At 41.9% G+C, this 22,590-nt stretch overlaps 1 protein-coding gene across 1 annotated transcript; it reads left to right on the forward strand.

Moving 5' to 3' along the window:
* The first annotated feature begins 9,057 nt into the window (after nt 1-9,057).
* LOC139369861 (protein-arginine deiminase type-2-like) lies at nt 9,058-21,148 on the forward strand. The gene is made up of 16 exons (XM_071109143.1): nt 9,058-9,251; nt 13,639-13,807; nt 14,461-14,530; nt 14,700-14,761; nt 15,161-15,278; nt 15,710-15,862; nt 16,012-16,202; nt 16,310-16,413; nt 16,534-16,645; nt 16,885-16,992; nt 17,099-17,250; nt 17,442-17,589; nt 17,829-17,922; nt 19,730-19,809; nt 19,919-20,047; nt 20,277-21,148. Exons 1-16 carry the CDS (start codon nt 9,058-9,060, stop codon nt 20,508-20,510), a joined length of 2,118 nt encoding a protein of 705 aa, XP_070965244.1. The 3' UTR covers nt 20,511-21,148.
* Nucleotides 21,149-22,590: the final 1,442 nt, after the last annotated feature.

Consider the following 22,590-nt stretch of genomic DNA (forward strand, 5'->3'; position numbering starts at 1 on the left):
GTATTTTACCTGTGTTCTCTGTTTGTCTGTTGCCAGTTCGTCTTGTTTGTCAAGCTTACCAGCGTTTGTCCTATCAGCTCCTGTCTTTTCCCAGCCTCTCTTTTTCTCGCCTTCCTGGTTTTTGACCCTTGCCTGTCCTGAACCCGCCCGCCTGACCACTCCACCTGCTCCTGACCCTGAGCCTGCCTGCCGTCCTGTACCTTTGCCCCTATCTGGATTTCCGACCTCTGCCTGACCTGACCCCAAACCTGCCTGCCGCCCTGTACCTTTGCCTCTGTTGTTGTAATAAACATTGTGACTTCGACACGGTCTGCATCTGGGTCTTACCTTATCTTGATATAGTCATATATTTTGGAGTTTTACACATGATAACAATAAACCATTTGTTTCATGCTCTGAAGAAATAAGGAAGAGTTGTTATTGTCATAGAGGCTTTATCTATTTAATAATCTCATAAAAAATGTAAGTGAGAGACTCAGGACTGATCACCTGACAAGGCATACAGTGCCTTGCGAAAGTATTCGGCCCCCTTGAACTTTGCGACCTTTTGCCACATTTCAGGCTTCAAACATAAAGATATAAAACTGTATTTTTTTGTGAAGAATCAACAACAAGTGGGACACAATCATGAAGTGGAATGACATTTATTGGATATTTCAAACTTTTTTAACATATCAAAAACTGAAAAATTGGGCGTGCAGAATTATTCAGCCCCTTTACTTTCAGTGCAGCAAACTCTCTCCAGAAGTTCAGTGAGGATCTCTGAATGATCCAATGTTGACCTAAATGACTAATGATGATAAATACAATCCACCTGTGTGTAATCAAGTCACCGTATAAATGCACCTGCACTGTGATAGTCTCAGAGGTCCGTTAAAAGCGCAGAGAGCATCATGAAGAACAAGGAACACACCAGGCAGGTCCGAGATACTGTTGTGAAGAAGTTTAAAGCAGGATTTGGATACAAAAAGATTTCCCAAGCTTTAAACATCCCAAGGAGCACTGTGCAAGCGATAATATTGAAATGGAAGGAGTATCAGACCACTGCAAATCTACCAAGACCTGGCCGTCCCTCTAAACTTTCAGCTCATACAAGGAGAAGACTGATCAGAGATGCAGCCAAGAGGCCCATGATCACTCTGGATGAACTGCAGAGATCTACAGCTGAGGTGGGAGACTGTCCATTGGACAACAATCAGTTGTATATTGCACAAATCTGGCCTTTATGGAAGAGTGGCAAGAAGAAAGCCATTTCTTAAAGATATCCATAAAAAGTGTTGTTTAAAGTTTGCCACAAGCCACCTGGGAGACACACCAAACATGTTGAAGAAGGTGCTCTGGTCAGATGAAACCAAAATTGAACTTTTTGGCAACAATGCAAAACGTTATGTTTGGCGTAAAAGCAACACAGCTGAACACACCATCCCCACTGTCAAACATGGTGGTGGCAGCATCATGGTTTGGGCCTGCTTTTCTTCAGCAGGGACAGTGAAGATGGTTAAAATTGATGGGAAGATGGATCGAGCCAAATACAGGACCATTCTGGAAGAACCTGATGGAGTCTGCAAAAGACCTGAGACTGGGACGGAGATTTGTCTTCCAACAAGACAATGATCCAAAACATAAAGCAAAATCTACAATGGAATGGTTCAAAAATAAACATATCCAGCTGTTAGAATGGCCAGGTCAAAGTCCAGACCTGAATCCAATCGAGAATCTGTGGAAAGAACTGAAAACTGCTGTTCACAAATGCTCTCCATCCAACCTCACTGAGCTCGAGCTGTTTTGCAAGGAGGAATGGGAAAAAATGTCAGTCTCTCAATGTGCAAAACTGATAGAGACATACCCCAAGCGACTTACAGCTGTAATCGCAGCAAAAGGTGGCGCTACAAAGTATTAACTTAAGGGGGCTGAATAATTTTGCACGCCCAATTTTTCAGTTTTTGATTTGTTAAAAAAGTTTGAAATATCCAATAAATGTCGTTCCACTTCATGATTGTGTCCCACTTGTTGTTGATTCTTCACAAAAAAATACAATTTTATATCTTTATGTTTGAAGCCTGAAATGTGGCAAAAGGTCGCAAAGTTCAAGGGGGCCGAATACTTTCGCAAGGCACTGTATCTAAGGCTCAAACAAGCAACTTTTAAACAGTGGTAGAATTATGCAGGGTTCTTGTGTTGCATGGTTGGTCTGGCTCATGGGCAGTAGGCGCTCTTGTTGTTGACATTCAATAATGAACTCAACACAGGCTTAATGCCAGGTCAGCCTCAGCTTTAGACTGCAAGTTGTTTTCCTTCCTCTTCCTCTCAACACATTGTGTCTGTTCATCTTTGCCTTTATGTCGTTGGTGTCACAGTGAATCTCTGATCGTCTTAGCCTACAAGGGTATCTCCTGTGTCTTTGACTTTGACTGTCCACATAGCTCAGATCTTCCGCTCATTCATCTCTTGAGAATAATAGTCTCATTGGGATGGTTCTCCCAGGGGGGCAGGTGAGGTAGCTGAGGTCATTCAAAGCAACAGGAGAAAGCATCAAGCCATCAAACTGTGTCCTCAAATGAGAAACTACATGTTGCCCCATCTTTATCTTCATGGAAGTGGCAACTTGTCATGAGAAATATCCCTTTCAGGTCAAAGCAGACAGGTTCACTGAGCACACCAACAGGAGAAAAGAATAACAGTTTTGTTCATGGTGGCAAGCCCCTGGGGATTTTTCCCCTCAGATTTTACAAACCGGTACTGATTATACAGTGATGTTTCTTGATTGAAAGGAAGTAGATATACTATACATCCAATCTAGCTAATGACAGACATAATGACAGACAGGACACCTGTCTCCCTCTGTGTATGGCAGCTTGGTGGTCACGTGGAACATGATCTCCTTGTTGTGAAAGTTAGTGTAGACAGACTCTGTTCCTGTCTGGCCGTGGGTGACGCCCAGTTCTCCTCTGAACCAGTAGAACCAGAGTGTGAACCAGACCGTTACATCACCAACAGCAGTAGCACAGGTCGTCTCAGACTCAGTGCAACCAGCCAGTGCATCCACACCACTCTGTCTCATCATCATAGAGTGAATGCCAAGGGCAGTTATCCCCTTCCACTCAATCATGATGTCCGTATCACTCAGAATATTGTATTGCTCTAAATCGAGAGAATCAGAGGAGATTTAGGAGATTCAGAGGAGCTCAATCTTGTCCCCCAGAAACTCCAAGAACTCCACAAAAGCAGGACTCTCGTCGCTGTTCCCAAATTGCTCCTCTTCGGTGGTCTGCAGGGAGAAATACAAAGCGGAAGTATTACATCTGATCTCAACAGGAAATCAATCAGGCCTCCTCTGAGTTCCACAGGAGGAAGCAAAACAAATCCTCTTAGTTTGGGAAGGAGGGAGAAGCTCACACACCTAAACTCTCCTGAGAATGGCTAAGCTGAAGTCTTATGATGACCAGGAAGTAGCACAGTCATAATAATACCCCAAATATGGGAAGCAACAAACTGTTGTATGTATATGTATATGTATATGACTTTATATGATTTTACCACCACAGGCTATATACCACTCACCTGGCCAAACTTCTGATAAATGACTCCAAACTTGAAATTGATGCTGATGACATGCTCATCAACGGTAACAATGAATCTTTAGGCCTTTACCAAATATAGGACAAAACACACATCACGACAAGAGGGACACCACAACAGTACATAAAGAGAGACCTAAGACAACAACATAGCACGGCAGCAACACATGACAACACAGCATGGTAGCAATACCACATGACAACAACATGGTAGCAACACACAACATGGTACAACCATTATTGGGCACTGACAACAACACAAAGGCCTTCTTAGGGCTAGGCCCCTTTTTTTCTCCACTTCCTGCCTGAATGATGTGCCCAAAGTAAACTGCCTGTAGCTCAGGCCCTGAAGTCAGGATATACATATAATTGGTACGATTGGAAAGAAAAAACTTTGACGTTTGTAGAAAGGTTAAAATAATGTAGGAGAATATAACACAATAGATATGGTAGGAGAAAATCCAAAGAAAAAACAACCTGATTTCTTTTGAGAGAGAGACCATCCTCTTAGAAATACAAGAGAAAGGTCATATTGAAAATTGGATGCAATTCCTATGGCTTCCACAGGGTGTCAGAAGTCTATGTTCAAGGTTTCAGGCTTGTAACTTCCAAAACGAATAAGAAATAACAGTTTTAGTAGAGGGACAGTCTTGGAAATTTGTGTTTGCGCTTGCCATGAAGACATTACGCACCTGCTAAAATCGGTTTCCTATTGAACATACTTTTTTCCGAAAGAAATATTAAAGTTTTATTACATTTTAGGGTATCTGAGGAGTCCATGTAAACGTATTTTGACTTGTTGAAACAAAGTTTAGGGGTAGATTTTCAAATTCCTTTCTCTGCAAGTTGAACGAGTGGATTAATCAAATTGATGGTGCCAACTAAACTGACTTTTTGGGATATAAAGAATGATTTTATCTAACAAAACAACACTAAATGTTATAGCTAGGACCCTTTGGATGACAAATCAAAGGAAGATTTTCAAAAAGTAAATGAATATATAATCGTTATATGTGAATGTATGAAACCTGTGCAGTTGGAAAAATATGTTGATGTGGGGCACTGCCCTCAAACAATCGCATTACATGTTTTCGCTGTAATATCTACTGCAAATCGGACAGTGCAGTTAGATTAACAAGAATTTAATCTTTCAGCTGATACAAGACACTTATACGTACCTAAATGTTTAAAATCCATAATTGTTATGATTATTTATTTGAATTGCATGACCTCCAGTTTCCCCCGGACGTTGTCCCGCTAGTGTGACACCGATACTTAAGAAGAGACAACAATACATCACACGAAGCAGCCACAACTGTCAGTCAGAGTGTCAATGATTGAGTCTTGAATGAAGAGGTGGAGATAAAACTGTCCAGTTTGAGTGTTTTTTGCAGCTTGTTGCAGTCGCTAGCTGCAGTGAACTGAAAAGAGGAGCGACCCAGGGATGTGTGTGCTTTGGGGACCTTTAACTGAATGTGACTGGCAGTACGAATGTTGTATGTGGAGGATGAGGGCTGCAGTAAGTATCTCAGGTAGGGGGGAGTGAGGCCTACGAGGGTTTTATAAATAAGCATCAACCAGTGGGTCTTGCGGTGGGTATACAGAGATGACCAGTTTACAGAGGAGTATAGAACGCAGTGATGTGTCCTATGAGGAGCATTGGTGGCAAATCTGATGGCCGAATGGTAAAGAACATCTAGCCACTCAAGAGCACCCTTACCTGACGATCTATAAATGACGTCTCCATAATATAGCATGAGTTGGCTGGTCATGGTCAAACTCTGAATCAGAGTTTGGCAGCTGGGGTGAAATAGGAACGATTATGATAGAGGAAACCAATTCTAGATTTAACCTTAGCCTGCAGCTTTGATATGTGCTGAGAGAAGGACAGTGTACCATTTAGCCTTACTCACAAGTACTTGTATGAGGTCACTACCTCAAGCTATAAACCTTCAGAGGTAGTAATCACACCGGTGGCGAGAGGGGCATTCTTCTTACCAAACCACATGCCATTTGTTTGGAGGTGTTCAGAACAAGGTTATATGGGCAGAGAAATCTTGTTGGACACTAAGAAAGCTTTGTTGTAGAGCGTTTAGCACAGAATCCGGAGAGGGTCCAGCTGAGTACAAGACTGTATCATCAGCATATAAATGGAGGAGAGCGCTTCCTATTGCCTGAGCTATGTTGTTGATGTAAATAGAGAAGAGCTTGGGGCCTAGGATCGAGCCATGGTGTACTCCCTTGGTGACAGGCAGTGGCTGAGACAGCAGATGTTCTGACTTTATACACTGCACTTTTTGAGAGAGGTAGTTGGCAAACCAGGTCAAAGACCCCTCAGAGGCACCAATACTCCTCAGCCGGCCCACAAGAATGGAATGGTCTACCTTATCAAAAACTTTGGCCTAGTCAGTGAAAGTAGCAGCACAACATTGCTTAGAATCAAGGGCAATGGTGACGTCATTTAGGACCTTTAAGGTTGCAGTGACACATCGATAACTTGAGCCAAAACCAGATTGCATACCAGAGAGAATATTATAGACATCAAGAAAGCAGATTATTGACAACACTTTTGATAAACAGGGCAAAATAGAAATTGGCCTATAACAGTTAAGATCAGCTTGATCCTTTAAATAAAGGATGCACCATGCCAAGCAATGGGACCCTCCCCAGAGGGAGGTCATAATTGGGTATTGTGTAAAAAGGTCAGAGATAGGCTTGGCAATGATAGGGGCTGCAACCTGAAAGAAGAAAGGATCCCAAATGTTTTTTTGGGGTCAATTTAAGAAGCTCCTTTAGCACCTCAGACTCAGTGACTACCTGCATGGAGAAACTTTGTAGCGGGCAGGGGGAAAAGAGGCAGGAGCATTGGGGCTAGTCGCATTAGAAGGGGTGGGAGATGAGGAAATGTTGGACGGGCAATGAGGCATGGCTGACTTAATGAAGTGGTGATTAAAGAGCTCTGCCATGTGCTCTTTGTCAGTAACAACCACATCATCTACATTAAGGGACATGGGCAGCTGTGAGGAGGAGGTTTTATTCTCCAGGTTTTAAACCATTTCCCATAACATCTTGGGGTTAGACCCACAGAGAGAGATCTGCTCCTTAAAGTAACTAACTTTGGCCTTCTGGATAGAATGAGTGCACTTATTTCTCATTTGCCTCAACGAGAGCCAGTCAGCCTGAGTATGCATGTGCCGAGCCTTTCGCCAAATGGCATTCTTGAGATGGAGTAACTCGAACAAGGGGCTGAACCTGTTTTTAATTATAATGTTCTTTATGGGGGCATGTTTGTTAAAACCTCTTAGAGCTCCCCTGAATTATTTAAACATTTTGTTAAAAATCGTGCAACATTTCAACGTCCTGCTACTCATGCCAGGAATATAGTATATGCATAGGATTAGTATGTGTGGATAGAAAACACTCTGAAGTTTCTAAAACTGGTTAAATAATGTCTGTGACTATAACAGAACGTGAACAGCAAGCGAAATCCCAAGAAAAACCTGGTCACAAAAACCCCCAAAAAGTATTCATCCGCCAGTCTCTGAATTGTCTATCGCAAAGGAAAATAAATAATGGTGAGGTTGCAGTTCCTACAGCTTCCACACGATGTCGCCAGTACTGGCATTTTCATTGGTTTAAATCCTTGGTGGAATGACAAATAGGCCCTTCCTTTCGTCCAGTAAACGAAAGGAAAGGCAGAGAGACAAAGGACGATGATTTCCAGAGTAGCTGCTATTGAATACAGATCGCCCAGTGATCAATTTGATCGATTATCAACGTTTACAAATACCTAAAGTTGGGTTACAAAAGTAGTTTGAAGTGTTTTGTCAAAGAATATAGGCAACTTATTTAATTTTAAAAAATGACATTGCGTTTTGGAACGGAGCAAGTCACTTAGGACATCTACTTTGTGCACGACACAAGTGATTTTTCCAACAATTGTTTTCAGACAGATTATTTCACTCATAATTCACTGTATCACAATTCCAGTGGGTCAGAAGTGTATATACACTAAGTTGACTGTGCCTTTATACAGCTTGGAAAATTCCAGAAAATTATGTCATGGCTTTAAAAGCTTCTGATAGGCTAATTGACATAATTTGAGTCAATTGGAGGTGTACCTGTGAATGTATTCAAGGCCTATCTTCAAACTCAGTGTCCCCTTGCTTGACATAATGGGAAAATCAAAAGAAATCATCCAAGACCTCAGAAAAACAATTGTAGACCTCCACAAGTCTGGTTCATCCTTGGGAGCAATTTCCAAACGCCTGAAGGTACCACGTTCATCTGTACAAACAATAGTATGCAATATACTTGCGTACTATTGTTTGTACAGATGAATGTGGTACCTTCACCATGGGACCACGCAGCCGTCATACCGCTCAGGAAGGAGACGCGTTCTGTCTTCTAGGGATGACGTACTTTGGTGCGAAAAGTGCAAATCAATCCCGGAACAACAGCAAAGGACCTTGTGAAGATGCTGGAGGAAACAGGTACAAAAGACTATGGTTTACAACTGCACATGGGGATAAAGATCATACTTTTTGGAGAAATGTCCTCTTGTCTGATGAAACAAAAATAGAATTGTTTGGCCATAATGACCATCGTTATGTTTGGAGGAAAAAGGGGGAGGCTTGCAAGCCAAAGAACACCATCCCAACCGTGAAGCACGGGAGTGGCAGCATCATGTTGCAAATTATGTGGATATATTGAAGCAACATCTCAAGATGGGTTTTCCAAATGGACAATGACTCCAAGCATACTTCCAAAGTTGTGGCAAAATGGCTTAGGGACAACAAAGTCAAGCTATTGGAGTGGCCATCACATTTGTGGGCAGAACTGAAAAAGCATGTGCGAGCAAGGAGACCTACAAACCTGACTCAGTTACACCAGCTCTGCCAGGAGGAATGGGCAAAAAGCTGGTGGAAATCTACCCGAAAAGTTTGACCCAAGTTAAACAATTTAAAGGCAATGCTACCAAATACTAATTGAGTGTATGCAAACTTCTGACCCACTGGGAATGTGATGAAAGAAGTAAAAGCTGAAATAAATAATTCTCTCCACTATTATTCTGACATTTCACATTTTTAAAATAAAGTGGAGATCCTAACTGAGCTAAGACAGGGAATGTTTACTAGGATTAAATGTCAGGAATTGTGAAACACCGTAATTAAATACATTTAAACTCAGGTTATGTAAACTTCTGACATCAACTGTTTTTATGTGATTCAAATATGGCCTTCAACATGACAATCAGTGTGACAACAAAATGTATACTGCAGGCTTAGTTTAGGCCTATGCCTACATTATCCTGTTACTATTCAAGTGCTGACTGCAATGCAAGTTGGCACATGTTTGGTTTGCTGGGTAATTGCAGCCTCTTCTGCCTCAAATTACTGGCAGGAAAACACCCCCTTAACAATAGGGCCAAGCCTACCCTCCACCGCCGTATCTCATTTCATCAATCTGCTCCTCTGCAATGTACTGTATCACCATGGATGTTTCACAGGAACAAGTTTCTATGACCAGGCACCCTAATCTCCTTCAGCACCTTAATAAGAGAAAAGCAACCGACATACCAGTACCGTATCAACAGACATTTCGTCTCGACATTGAGAAGACTTTGAGGGCTCTTTATGTTGTTGGCACGGTGTTGAAAGTGAACCTAAACAGGTGAGTGTGTGACATCAAGAATTAAATAAGTTATGATAACATGTTTCAATAAAACTGCTATCTTAATTTGGGTTAACTGTTTTGAACTACGAGCACAGATAGCTCCAAAGCTGTTCATTTTAGTCTATTCAAACAGACCCTAATTTCAAAGAAAACAAGCACTTATTAAGATCACACACTTAACAATATAGAGGATAGATATAGTCTTGTTGATGCTGAGAACAGAGTGTATATGTTTTTAATCAAATTCTTACAACATTCTTTATACTTCACTAATGTTTTCTGGTGTTTTTTATGGAAAGTTGTCTTAATGTTCTGAGAAGATTACTTTAAATAGAACAATGAGGAAACATGTGCAGAAAAACCTATGCTGAAGTACTGGAAGTCCCACAGAAAAATGTTATTTCTTGATGTCCTCTGAACAATTTGAGAACAGTACTAAATAGAACCATGAGTAAAGCTGTAGGAAATGTTATGGGAAGGTTGTATCCAAAATAACCATATGACAACCACGCTCTGACCAAGCTCTAAGAATCATGCGGCAAGATGACTAGATGGAGCCGACAGAGAGGGTCGCCTCGCTTCTAGTCCTTAGGAACCTATGCAGTATTTGGTTTATTTATGTATTATTTCTTACATTGTTAGGCCAGAAAATTTGAAGTGTTATTACATACAGCTGGGAAGAACTATTGGATATCAGAGCGATGTCAACTTACCAACCTCACGACCAGGAATACGACTTTCCCGAAGTGGATCCTTTGTTCGCATCACCACCCAGGGCATATGATCTGATCCCAGATGTCGACCCAAAACAATGTCGCCTCCAGAAGAGGTAGCCGGAGCAGCCTCATGGTCAGACTTCGGAGTTGTGCACACCACCCACTGCTTCCGAGTATATTACTCGCCAATATCCAGTCTCTAGATAACAAGGTAGACGAAATTAGGGCAAGGGTTGCTTTCCAGAGAGACACATGGAATTGTAACATACTCTGATTCACGGAAACATGGCTCTCCCGGGGTATGTTGTCAGAGTCGGTACAGCCATCAGAATTCTTTATGCGTAGCGCCGACAGGAATATCTCTCTGGGAAGAGGAATGGCGAGAGTGTAGTTTTCATGATTAACGACTCATGGTGTAATCATAATAACACACAGGAACTCAAGTCGTTTTGTTCACCTGACCTAGAATTCCTCACAATCAAATGCCGACCATATTATCTCCCAAGAGAATTCTTGTTGGTTATTGTCACAGCCGTGTATATCCCCCCTCAAGCCGATACCAGGATGGCCCTCAAGGAACTTCACTGGACTCTATGCAAACTGGAAACCATATATCCTGAGGCTGCATTTATTGTAGCTGGGATTATAACAAAGCAAATTTGAGAACAAGGCTACCTAAACTCTATCAGCATATTGATTGTTGCACTCGTGCGGGCAATACACTGGATCACGGCTACTCTAACTTCCGCAATGCATACAAGCCCCCCCCCCCCCCCCCCCTCCCTTCGGCAAATCTGACCACGACTCCATTTAGCTTCATCCTATAGGTAGAAACAGGATGTACCCGTGACGAGAACTATTCAACGCTGGTCTGGCCAATCGGAATCCACGCTTCAAGATTGTTCCGATTATGCAGACTGGGAAATGTTCCCAGGAAGCCTCAGAGAATAATATTGATTTATAAGCTGATTCTGTGAGTGAGTTTATAAGGAAGTGCATTGGAGATATTGTACCCACTGTGACTATTAAAACCTACCCTAACCAGAAACTGTGGGTAGATAGCAGCATTCGCACAAAACTGAGAGAGCGAACCACAACATTTAACCATGGAAAGATGACTGTGAATATGGCCGAATACAAACAGTGTAGTTATTCCCTCCGCAAGGCAATCTAACAGGCGAAATGTCGGTATAGGGAAAAAGTGAATTCAATGGCTCAGACACAAGACTTGTGACAGGGTCTACACGCAATCCTGGACTACAAATAGAGAACCAGCTAAGTCACAGACACCAACGTTTTTCTTCCAGACATACTAAACACATTCTTTGCCCGCTTTGAGGATAATACAGTGTCAACGACCCCTACCAAGGACTGCAGGCCCTCCCTCTTCTTCTCCATGGCCGACGTGAGTAAGACGTTTAAACATGTTCATCCTCGCAAGACTGCCGGCCCAGATGACATCCCTAGCCACGTCCTCCGAGCATGCGCAGACCAGCTGGCTGGTATATTTACTGACATATTCCATCTCTCCCTATCCCAGTCCGTTTTGCCCACATGCTTCAAGATGGCCACCATTGTTCCTGTACCCAAGAAGTTAAATGTAACTGAACTAAATGACTATCGCCCCATAGCACTCACTTCTGTCATCATGAAGTGCTTTGAGAGACTAGTCAAGGATAATATAACCTCCACCTTACCTGCCACCCTAGACCAACTTCAATTTGCATACCGCCCCAATAGGTCCACAGACAATGCAATCGCCATCACACTGCACAATGCCCTATCCCATCTGAACAAGAGGAATATCTATGTAAGAATGCTATTCATTGACTACAGCTCAGCATTCAACACCATAATACCCTCCAAGCTCATTAATAAACTTGAGGCCCTAGTTCTCAACCTCGCCCTGCGCAATTGGATCCTGGACTTCCTGACGGGCCGCCCCCAGGTGGTGAAGGTAGGAAACAACATCTCCACTTCGCTGATTGTTAGATTACGTGTTAGATATTACTGCACTGTCGGAACTAGAAGCATAAGTATTTCGCTACACTCGCGATAACATCTGCTAACCATGTGCATGTGACCAATAACATTTTATTTTATTTTGATTTGAACATATGGTTCTCAGAATATTATGCGCTAGCTGGATAGTTTGTCCCAGGTTTGGAAGCGCACAGTACTGAATTGCTTTATTTCTTTAAATGAATTGATTCTAATAATTTAATAGCTTTATAATCTTATTCCACTTGTAGTTCCTGCAGTGATAATATGTTTTTAAAAGACGGATTACATCCACTGACTATTTTGTTGTCATTTTACTTCTTGGATATTCCAACTGCAGAAGGATTTGGATGATCATGCCCCAAAATTGGGCTGAAATAACTGTTTGTGAATGGCATTTGTATTCAGAGGAGGAGTCAGACCTCTCAACAGACTCTCCTTTTTATCATTAAAAGCTGTCAATTCATATTACTCCATTGCAACTGAATTCAATGGGTTATAAGCAGTTATTATGGCCTATGATTTCCAAGTTAACATAATACAAAAAAGTGGTAAGCCCAACACAAATCGCCAACCTGGAGAATTAAACATATTGTGGGACTATCTTGACTACGACTGCAGTTAGTTTATCAGACTCTCCACATGGTATGATTGCACAGCAGATACAGATGGTTTCACAGCATCGGTGTGTAACAACTTCAACTTCTTGTTAAGAACTTCTCTTTTTGCTATTGTTTAGAGTAGCCTAGGCTCTGTTGTTCGGGGCGAATACTATCCCTCCCCCACAAACCTAATGTTCCTTTGGTGTGAACCACCCCCTTGGGCTCTGTCCCGGATCCCCCCTATTGCTGCTCATTCTGTTCACCAGCTCCGGAAGTCTACGTCACCGTCACTGAATTGGATTCATCACCACAAACCCCGGACTGTCTTGTCTCATTACGCACACCTGGTTCCCTTTCCCCCTGATTAGTATGTTATATATGTGCCCTCTGTTCCCCATTGTCCTGGTTGATTATTGTCCCATATCCGTTCGTCTTGTGCTCTGCTGTATCCGCTTTCATGCCACGTGGTTTGTGCAGTTGTTTTTACGGGTCTCGTCCCGTCCCGTGTATTATTTAGAGGTTTGCACCTCGTTCTTTTGTTTGAGTTACATCCCTGCGTTATATATACGTGTTTGTTTTGGGCTTCGTCCCCGTCGTTTTCATGACGTAAAAAACCCTATTACGTATTCCTGCGCCTGTCTCCTATCATTATACAGCTCAGTCTGGACTCCATGTGTTAGGTTTTACAGCTAAGCTTAATGTTTATAAACAAGAGTCATACTGAGTATAACAACTTGGGATGTTGGTTGATACTTTGACACATAAGTACAATCCTTTTTGCCAGTATTCTTGTGTAGGTTGACAGTCCAGTATTTCTCCCTCTTTGGTACGTTACTCATGTAGAAGACATCATACCTCTACGATTACTATAGAGATGTAACTTTAGAACTAGCACTGCCACCTCTTGCTTCTGGAAATAGGGGATAATGAACGGCACTCACGGATGGTGCTCTACTGCAGTATAGGTATGTCCTCTTGTGTTTACTCTGTTATTGCTATAGATTTGTATAAGAAAAGTATCAGGATGTGATGTGTAACTGTCACATGTATTTATTGTTCCCCAAGGAGTGCCCCTCCTAGCTCCAAGTACTTCTCTGTGCAATGCAGTCCCAGAGTGCAGTACAGGATCACCCCACCCCCACCAGAGAGTGGGACCCTCCCCACCACTCTCAATGGTAATACAATGCTTCTTATCACCATGGACACTGCCAGCGAAGTGGGAAATGATAGCAAGGTAAATAAAGTAGGCCACTCCCACAGCCATGATAGCTATACTCTTAGAAAAAAGGTGCTATCTAGAACCCAAAGGGGTTATTTGGCTGTCCCCGAAGGAAGAACCATTTTTGGTTCAAGGTAGATCCTTATTGGGTTCCATTTAGAACCCTTCCCCAGAGAGTTCTATATGGAACCCAAAAGAGTTCTACTTTGAAACAAAAGGGTTCTCCTAAGGCGACCCTGGAACCCTTTTTCTAAGAGTGTACCCTGATCTTATTCATAGAATCCTGAGGTGAATATTTCCACTTGGGACTGAACACGCTACAGTGAATTATGTTAATAAGAAAAACAAATCAAGTATTTGCTGCTCCTACGCCTCTTAAGAGTGGCGTGCAAACCACACTGAAATAATGCAAATGTGGCACTCTCAACCTGATACCAGAGAGATGTCAAAACTGTGGAAAGTGATGTGGTTAACCACAGTGCCCGTTCTATTGATAAGGAATTGAAGGAGACTTAGTCAGTTCCAGAATGGGCCAGTTGTTTAGAAATGATGTACTGTACATATCTGGACATGAATATATCATAGAAGACCCCATCAAAACACAACCACTGCTTAGTCACCAGTGTTCTAGATGTTTAACTTTGTAAATGTTGTCCTTTGTTGTGCAGTTATCGGTCATGTATTATGGAGAGAAGACGGAGGTGTTAGGGAAAGCTGTCGTTCACCTCACCGCTGTTGGTATGTTGTGTTATGCTTAGGACAGGAGAGCACACCCATATAAACTACCACCCTCCCCCACCTTCAAAGCATACCTTTGTGAATGTCATTTGTACATTTTGATATTTTAATTGAGACCCCAAAGCAGCTCATGAGCTTCAGTGACACCCAGGGCCTCTCTGTCTTGTAGAGATTTCTCTGGATGTAGATGCTGATCGAGATGGCCAGGTGGAGAGGAACAACCCCAACAAGGTGGGTTATGTCTGCTGGGTCCGTCCAGGCAGGTCTCTTTCAGCTCAGAGGTCACTATCTTTGTTTCTTAACACAGCAGGGTACATAAGGAGACGTTCTAACATGAATAGGCATGTCAGAAGACTAGTGTTCATACTGTTTTCCAAAACACAAAGGAAGATTGCCAAGGCACTTCTAGGAAATGATCTGTCAACTCACACAGGGCACAGCCTTCCACTGATATTAATAGATATATCAAAATATTGTTCATACTATATTCCTGGAAGTGGGAATTTTTTTTGAAGGTTGTGTTTTTCAGCTGTAAATCTAATCTAACCTCATGGAAACACATTGGGAAAAGCTCATTCGGCAGGGCGGTGTTAGTTCTTGTTTTGAAAGACAGTGTTTATCTCTCTGCAGGGATCGTGGATGTGGGGGCCTAATGGCCATGGTGCCATCCTACTGGTCAACTGTGACTCAGAACACACCTATGGGAAGAAGCGAGACAGTGAGCGTGCTGAGGTCAGCAGGGTCTCAGGTATATAACAACAGCCAAGTCATCCTGGCCCACTGAGCTGACCGGCTGACAGTGCTGCAGGCATTGCAATAAATCAACATTTTAAAGGCTGCAGGTCTGTGTTTTGTGTGTAGTCAGCAGAGAGGAGCAGTAGGGATGTGTGTATTTGTGTTAGCTAAACACAAAATGCATGAGCTAGGGGTGTGTCTGGTGTGGTTTGATGGTCCCTTCACGACCACTATCCTTCTAGGATAAGTAGTTGTATAACACATTGTCATACCTATGTGTTTTTGAACCTTTATAAAACTAGGCAAATCAGTTAAGAACACATTTTTATCTACAATGACGGCCTACCAAATCCTGGGAGCCACATTGAGATGAGGTCACATTGATTATGACATTGATGGGTTGACACTTGATGCACAATAATGTCAGTATTTGTGAAATGTCAGATCTGAAAGACATGTCCCCAATGGTGCTGCGGACCAGTGGCCCTGCCAAGCTCCCAGAGGGCTACAAGCTGACCATGCACATCTCCCAGGGGGATGCAGAGAGTGTCAGGGTCTTCAGAACCAGGTCCACAGCAGGCATGCATCAAACACTGAGTGAGTCAATGAAATTTTGTCCAGTCAGATCTTTTATGTGTTCTTGTGGCTGTCCATGCATGTATAATGTGTATACAATAGGGTTTTAATGCTGCATATAAATGGAGATACATTTGATCCTCATTATAAAAAATAATTTACTGCTGCAGAAAACCTGTTCTACAAGAGCTTTGTGAAGGACTACCCGCTGGTGCTGGGCAGTGAGGATTTATCCAAGGAGGTCCCGTACCTCGGGGGAAACGCTGAGATGAATTTCTACGTTGAGGGCCTGAGATTCCCTGACAAAGACTTTGAGGGCCTCATCAGCATCAGCCTCAGCCTGCTGGAGCCCAGCTCTCAGGTACATTGTAACTATTTCACTGTTCCTAGTTTAAAACTTCAAAGGGTATATACTGTACCTCTGTCGTGGAATCTATCATTCATGTTTTTGTTCCGTTATTTTGCCAGGGCTTCCCTGAGACACCTATCTTTACAGACAGGGTGGTGTTCCGTGTGGCTCCCTGGATCATGACACCCAACACACTCAACCCTGTGGAGGTCTTTGTCTGCAGGTGAGAGATGATGATGATTGATGTTTGTTGTTGTTGATGGAAATTGATGTTGATGGAAATAATGATGGTGCTGTCTGTAAACGTACTCAGACAACTGTTTCTGTGCATTTGGTTACACAGCACATCTGATAACTACCAGTTCCTAAAGGGAATGAGGAGGCTGGTGGAGAACAGTGGGTACAAGCTGAAGGTTTGTCATGAGTACATGAACAGAGGAGACCGCTGGATGCAGGTAAGCAGTGAGATTCAGCTCCTAGTCTTTCATGTAGCTTTGCGCATTTGAACTTTTTTCAATTCCAACCTTTTTTAAACACCATTTATTTCACATCCTTTTACATCAATGTAAATCATTGTCAGTCTTGTCTCTCGGTTTCAACTAAAATAAATCAGAACATAGACCAGTGTCTTTTTTTCTAACTGCATGAAAAATATAGAAATATAATAGACATGTAAAGAAGGTTTCTCTCTCAGGATGAGATAGAGTTTGGCTACATTGACTCTCCTCACCAACGTTTCCCTGTTGTGCTGGACTCCCCCCGAGACGGAAAACTACAGGATTTCCCTTATGATGTGCTACTGGTAAGAAAAGGAATTCACCACACCTGCAGTTAAAATGTTCTTATTTCCATACTGTGAGGGATGTGGTGGAACTCTTTCTCAACCTCTCTCTGCCTGGTGCCCTCAGGGCCCAGACTTTGGCTATGTGACGAGGACAGCATATGATGAGGAAGTGAGCAGCCTGGACTCGTTTGGTAACCTGGAAGTTAGCCCTCCAGTTATTGTAAATGGAAAAATCTACCCTCTGGGCAGGATCATAATTGGAGTGGCTTTCCCCACGTGAGTGGAACTTGCTTCAGTGGAAGAGTCTGGTTTTTAGATACCAATATTTGCCTTTATTCCAAAGTTGATTGACTTATTAAATACAATTGATGCTTTTTGCTCCTTTAAATCTCTTGCTAATGATTCATGAATATTTAGAACAAAGATATGGCTGTGAGCAGTGGTGATAAGGCTGTTTAACTTTTCAGGGCAAACAAGGGCCGCAACATGACCAAAGTAGTGCAAGACTTCCTTTGGGCACAGAAAGTCCAGGAGCCCATTGCACTGTTCTCTGATTGGCTTCTGGTTGGGCATATGGATGAATTCATGACTTTTGTCCCAGCTCCTGACAAAAAGGTAAAACAATATTGTCAAGGAAAGTATAGTTGCCCGCTCCATTAGAACATGTGTGTAAATACACTGTTCTTTAATATAGAGTAGAAATGACGGCGAGCAAAGAATTGTTAATGCCGTCCATTTGCACAAAGTATGCTGTGGCGCAGGCTGTGGCTGCCATGTGGTTTATGTGATAATGTAAAGCTGTCAGGAAGTCAAATGAAGCGCACAGCCAATGTTGTCTTTGTTTCTCTGTGTAGGGATTCCGGCTGCTGCTCGCCAGCCCCGACGCAGGCTACAAACTTTTCAGAGGCTTACAGAACGACGGGCATGGACAAGCCAAAATGTTTGACGGTAGGATTTCAGTTAAGGGTCTAATTTCAGTGTGTATCACCATAGTTACAACTGTATCTGTGGAGGCTCCTCTGAAGATGGTGTAGCGGTATTTATTATTAACCATGCCGAAAGGAAAAAGAGTAGAATAGAGAGAGTACTACTACCAGACCCACACACATCAGCAGAAGAGACTGCCTAGAGTGTAGCCTGTTTACCAGATAGCCAGTGGAGAGAAAAAAAGTGCATTGGAAAAATAGAGAGTCTGTTGCAGGGTAAAGCACTGGAACGATGGAGGGAAGAGAAAAAGAGAACAAGTGAGATCTTAGCTGTGCTCTTCAGGTGTGCCGGTGTGCTGTCTGACTGTCCGATGGTTTGTTGGTTTGTATGTTAAAGCTTCGCAACAATGTTGCTACTAATCCATGTGATCCATAACGGGCGCGGCCCCAAACGAAAACAACCACGACCTAGAGCGATTACACCGATGATTGAGTTAAATACTCTATAAACTACACACGCTGAAAACAAACAAAACTTCTGCAGCACAGCCCACACAATCAAACTGTCGCGCCACCCAAGAGCTCCTCCCCAAAGAGCTGAATGAGCTCTCTTTATTTCCTCCTTCCTTACTGCTCATGCGCTCTTAAAGTGGCAGTGCACGGTGAAGGCTCCGTGCAGATTTTGCCACAATGGAGGACCATCCTCAGTGAATTTCATAAAAACTCTCTTCTTCAATCAGAACAACAGTTTTCAGCTGTGCTTACATAATTGCAAAATGGTTTTCTAATGATCAGTTGGCCTTTTAAAATGATCAACTTGGATTAGCTAACACAACGTGCCATTGGAACACAGGAGTGATGGTTGCTGATAATGGACCCCTGTACGCCTATATAGCTATTCCATAAAGAAATCGGACGTTTCCAAGTACAATAGTAATTTACAACATTTACAACAATGTCTACACCGTATTTCTGATCAATTTGATGTTATTTTAATGGACAAAAAAAAAGCTTTTCCTTCAAAAACAAGGACATTTCTAAGTGACCCCACACATTCGAACAGAGGTGTATATATGGTCTTAAACCATTCTTTACTTAGATTTATCTGTATTTTGGGTATATGTTATGAAACTGTTAGATATTACTGCGCTGTCGGAGCTAGAAGCACAAGTATTTCACTACACCCGCAATAACATCTGCTAAACAAATGTATGTGACCAATACAATATTTATTTAACTAGGCAAGTCAGTTAAGAACAAATTCTTACATTCAAAGACAACTTACCCCAGCCAAACCCTGACAATGCTGGACCAATTGTGCACCGGCCTATGGGACTCCCAATCACAGCCAGATGTGATGAAGCCTGGATTTGAACCAGGGACTGCAGTGATACCTCTTGCACTGAGATGCAGTGCCTTAGACCGCAGCTCCACTCAGGAACCCAAAATTTGATTTCATTTGTATGTGATCAGAGGTGTATTCATTCTGTTGAAACGCTTTACTGAAACGGAATGAAACGGGGATAAACATACCTGAATTTGTCTAATATAAACTCTTGTTTGCAACTGTTGGACTAATGATTACACCCTAGATCAGCTAGATTCAGGCAGTATTGAAAGTGCCAATGTCTGTCACCTTGATTACTCACAAAATTCTCTTTACCTGTGCATCTACGTTCATAGGCAAAGTTGTAACAACCTCGTTGGGTATAGGGAACGTTTGAGTATCAAGTAGCCTTAACCTATCAATGTTACATTGAGCTGGGTGAATGGAATACATAATACTGTGTGTTACTAATTAACACCCACTTCCTTCACGATCCTAACAGGTCTTGGAGCAGAAGAAGAGATTACAGTAGATGAGATATTGAGTGATGACAAACTCAGAGCAGAAAACAACTATGTCCAGGTGAGGGAAACTAAACGCCAGATGAACTAGTTACTCAGAGAGGCTAGCAGAGCATTGCAGTGCTTGGTGAAATAACCATGTAGATGTTGTGACTGCTGCCGTCCCACAGAGCTGTATAGACTGGAACAGGGATGTCCTTAAGAGGGAGCTGGGTTTAGACGACGATGATATCATTGATCTGCCCATCCTTTTCCATGTGATGGAGGAGAACAGGGCTGTGGCCTATTACCCAGACATGGTGAGCAGACGCAAGTTCTACACTAGAACACCTCCAAACCAAAAGTACTTCCTATTATATTTGTTATACATTTTACATTACATAATGGCAAAACTCAAAAATGCTGCCAAATCATTTTAGACATTTTGTGATGATTTTCTACATGTGATTAGGAAGTATGCTCAAATCATCTACTACCCAAGTAGCGCAAGAAGCAAATCCTAATTGAGGCATATGTCTCTACCTCCAGGTGAACATGATTGTGTTGGGGAAGAACCTGGGCATCCCTAAACCATTTGGGCCCAAGGTGGACGGCCGCTGTGCCCTGGAGGCAGAGATGACCTCCCTCATGGAGGGCCTGGGACTCCACTGCACATACATTGATGACTTTGCCTCCTACCACAAACTGCTGGGAGAGGTTCACTGTGGCTCCAACGTTCGCAGGGAACCCTTCTCCTTCAAGTGGTGGAACCTGGAGATGTGAGGGATTTGGGATAAGGAATGGTTGTAGTTAGAAAGAGGGAATAAGGCTTGACGTAAACAGCAGCAACATTCGCCAGCAGCAGTCATCTTCAAACAACAACAGTAGTCCTTGTACTGTATTACCCCTTTGTCTTTATTAAACATGTATTTGCCTTTTTTTACAAAAGGATGAAAAACTATATTTATAAACAAGACTTTCCAACTTAAACAAGGGCTTGAGGAGATTATCAACGAGAACAGAAATACAATCATCTGAATTAAGCACATTGTAGGCTGAATCTGTTTGGATTGGCTGGGTGCTCAATCCAAGTGTCTTGCATTTACATGTACAAACACAGGTACAGATGAACAGGACCACAGAGAAATGTGTAAGTATAATCTGGAGCCACCAGAGGGTGTGATCCAACTATTCAAGCATTTCTGAAAACTTGTGAGTTTTAATACATTTATTTTAAGCTTTGAGATGAAAATTGTGTTTGATATATTTTGAGTTTCAGTGCCTGGAATACACACGGACTCCAAAGGCTCTCTTAAGCTGATGAAAGGTTACTTTCTCATCTTTCCAATCACATTTCAATTAATAGTTTTTTGTTGAATCATAATCTTCAGAATGGTGTTTAATAATAAATACTTGTCAAACTTACTGTATTTTGATGTAGTGTTCCTTACTTACAGAGATCCTTTAGATTAAACTGAAAGATTTCCAAAGGAGTGTAAAAGGTTTATGCATTAATGCCACAACTGACAAAGTGCAACTAAATTCCATTTTAGCTTTTGTTCATTTAATTGAAATAAATAGTAATGGAAACTATGCCTTCATATCAGGTCTTTTCATTATATAAATCTGAGATGAGGGAAAATGTCTCTAATCAGGAAATGTAAAACATTACAACAAGATACAAAGGTTCCATTCATTGAGAGCAGATGTCTACAAATGAATACATATCTGTTTAGTTTTACATTCAAACCAGTTGGTGATAGATTCCAGTGGCGATATCCACCATGGGATAGATTCCGTATATGAAAGGGGATACCCTCCTACAAAGCAGCTTACTTAACAATCATTAAAAAGGCAACTTCAAGACTTGTCACAGTGTAATTCTTTTTAAAAACCAAGTCAGATTTTCAAATGATCAGCAATTAATTGAAAATGTAGTGCCGGTTTCCACATCTACACTTGTATCCCCATATTTCTCTATCGAAACTGATGTAAAGAAATAATGACTCTCTGTCTGCTTTTCTAGAGAAGTTTGACTGGTTTGAAGAAACAATGTATTTCCAGCATGGTACTGTACAGTTGACATGGTTTTGCAAGCAGATTTACACCATTCACCATGCATACACATCCAAACACATACTTTAAATCAAACTAGAGGTTTTAAAAAATAAACTGAAGACAGTAGTCACTGAACAATAGCTTGGCTTTGGAGGCTGTGTGCTTTGGTTAGGTCACCTTGGAGGAATGTCTGTCTGTGTGGTACTATCTACAGTATGGGACAGTGATGAAGACTGATGAGCAATTTAGTTTGGACACCAGACCTTATCGGTAATTCAATACTTCATGTTTTTTTCCTCAGTTTATAGGGGCAATCTACGATTGCTACATAGCTTTTTTTTTTTACATTTCAATTAATTATATATACCCATTGATTCTTGAATATTACTTAGAAATGCTTCATGCGCTTAGTTCAACTGTCGTACCCCATCAAAACCCAAAACATAAGCGTGTTTTACTCATTAGTTAGTAAACAAGGTAACTGTAAACAAACACTATATAGCCTCAACATGGTTAAAAGTATAATTTTGCTATCATGGATGGTCAGTCCTTGCATCCATAGCTCTGTCTAGGAATTTGAGTTACTTTTCGCCAACCCCATCACTCAGCTGGTTATCGATACAGTGGCGGGGTAAAGACTTTGTTATTGTTTGAACTGCAGATTACCCCTTTAAATGGCCTGAAATACGTTGACTATACTTATGGAGTCAGTAAAATATTGTCCATTCATCAACATAAACTTTGAACTGCAGATTACCCCTTTAAATGGCCTGAAATACGTTGACTATACTTATGGAGTCAGTAA

This window comes from Oncorhynchus clarkii, chromosome 17, assembly GCF_045791955.1.
Source record: "Oncorhynchus clarkii lewisi isolate Uvic-CL-2024 chromosome 17, UVic_Ocla_1.0, whole genome shotgun sequence".
Lineage (NCBI taxonomy): Eukaryota > Metazoa > Chordata > Actinopteri > Salmoniformes > Salmonidae > Oncorhynchus > Oncorhynchus clarkii.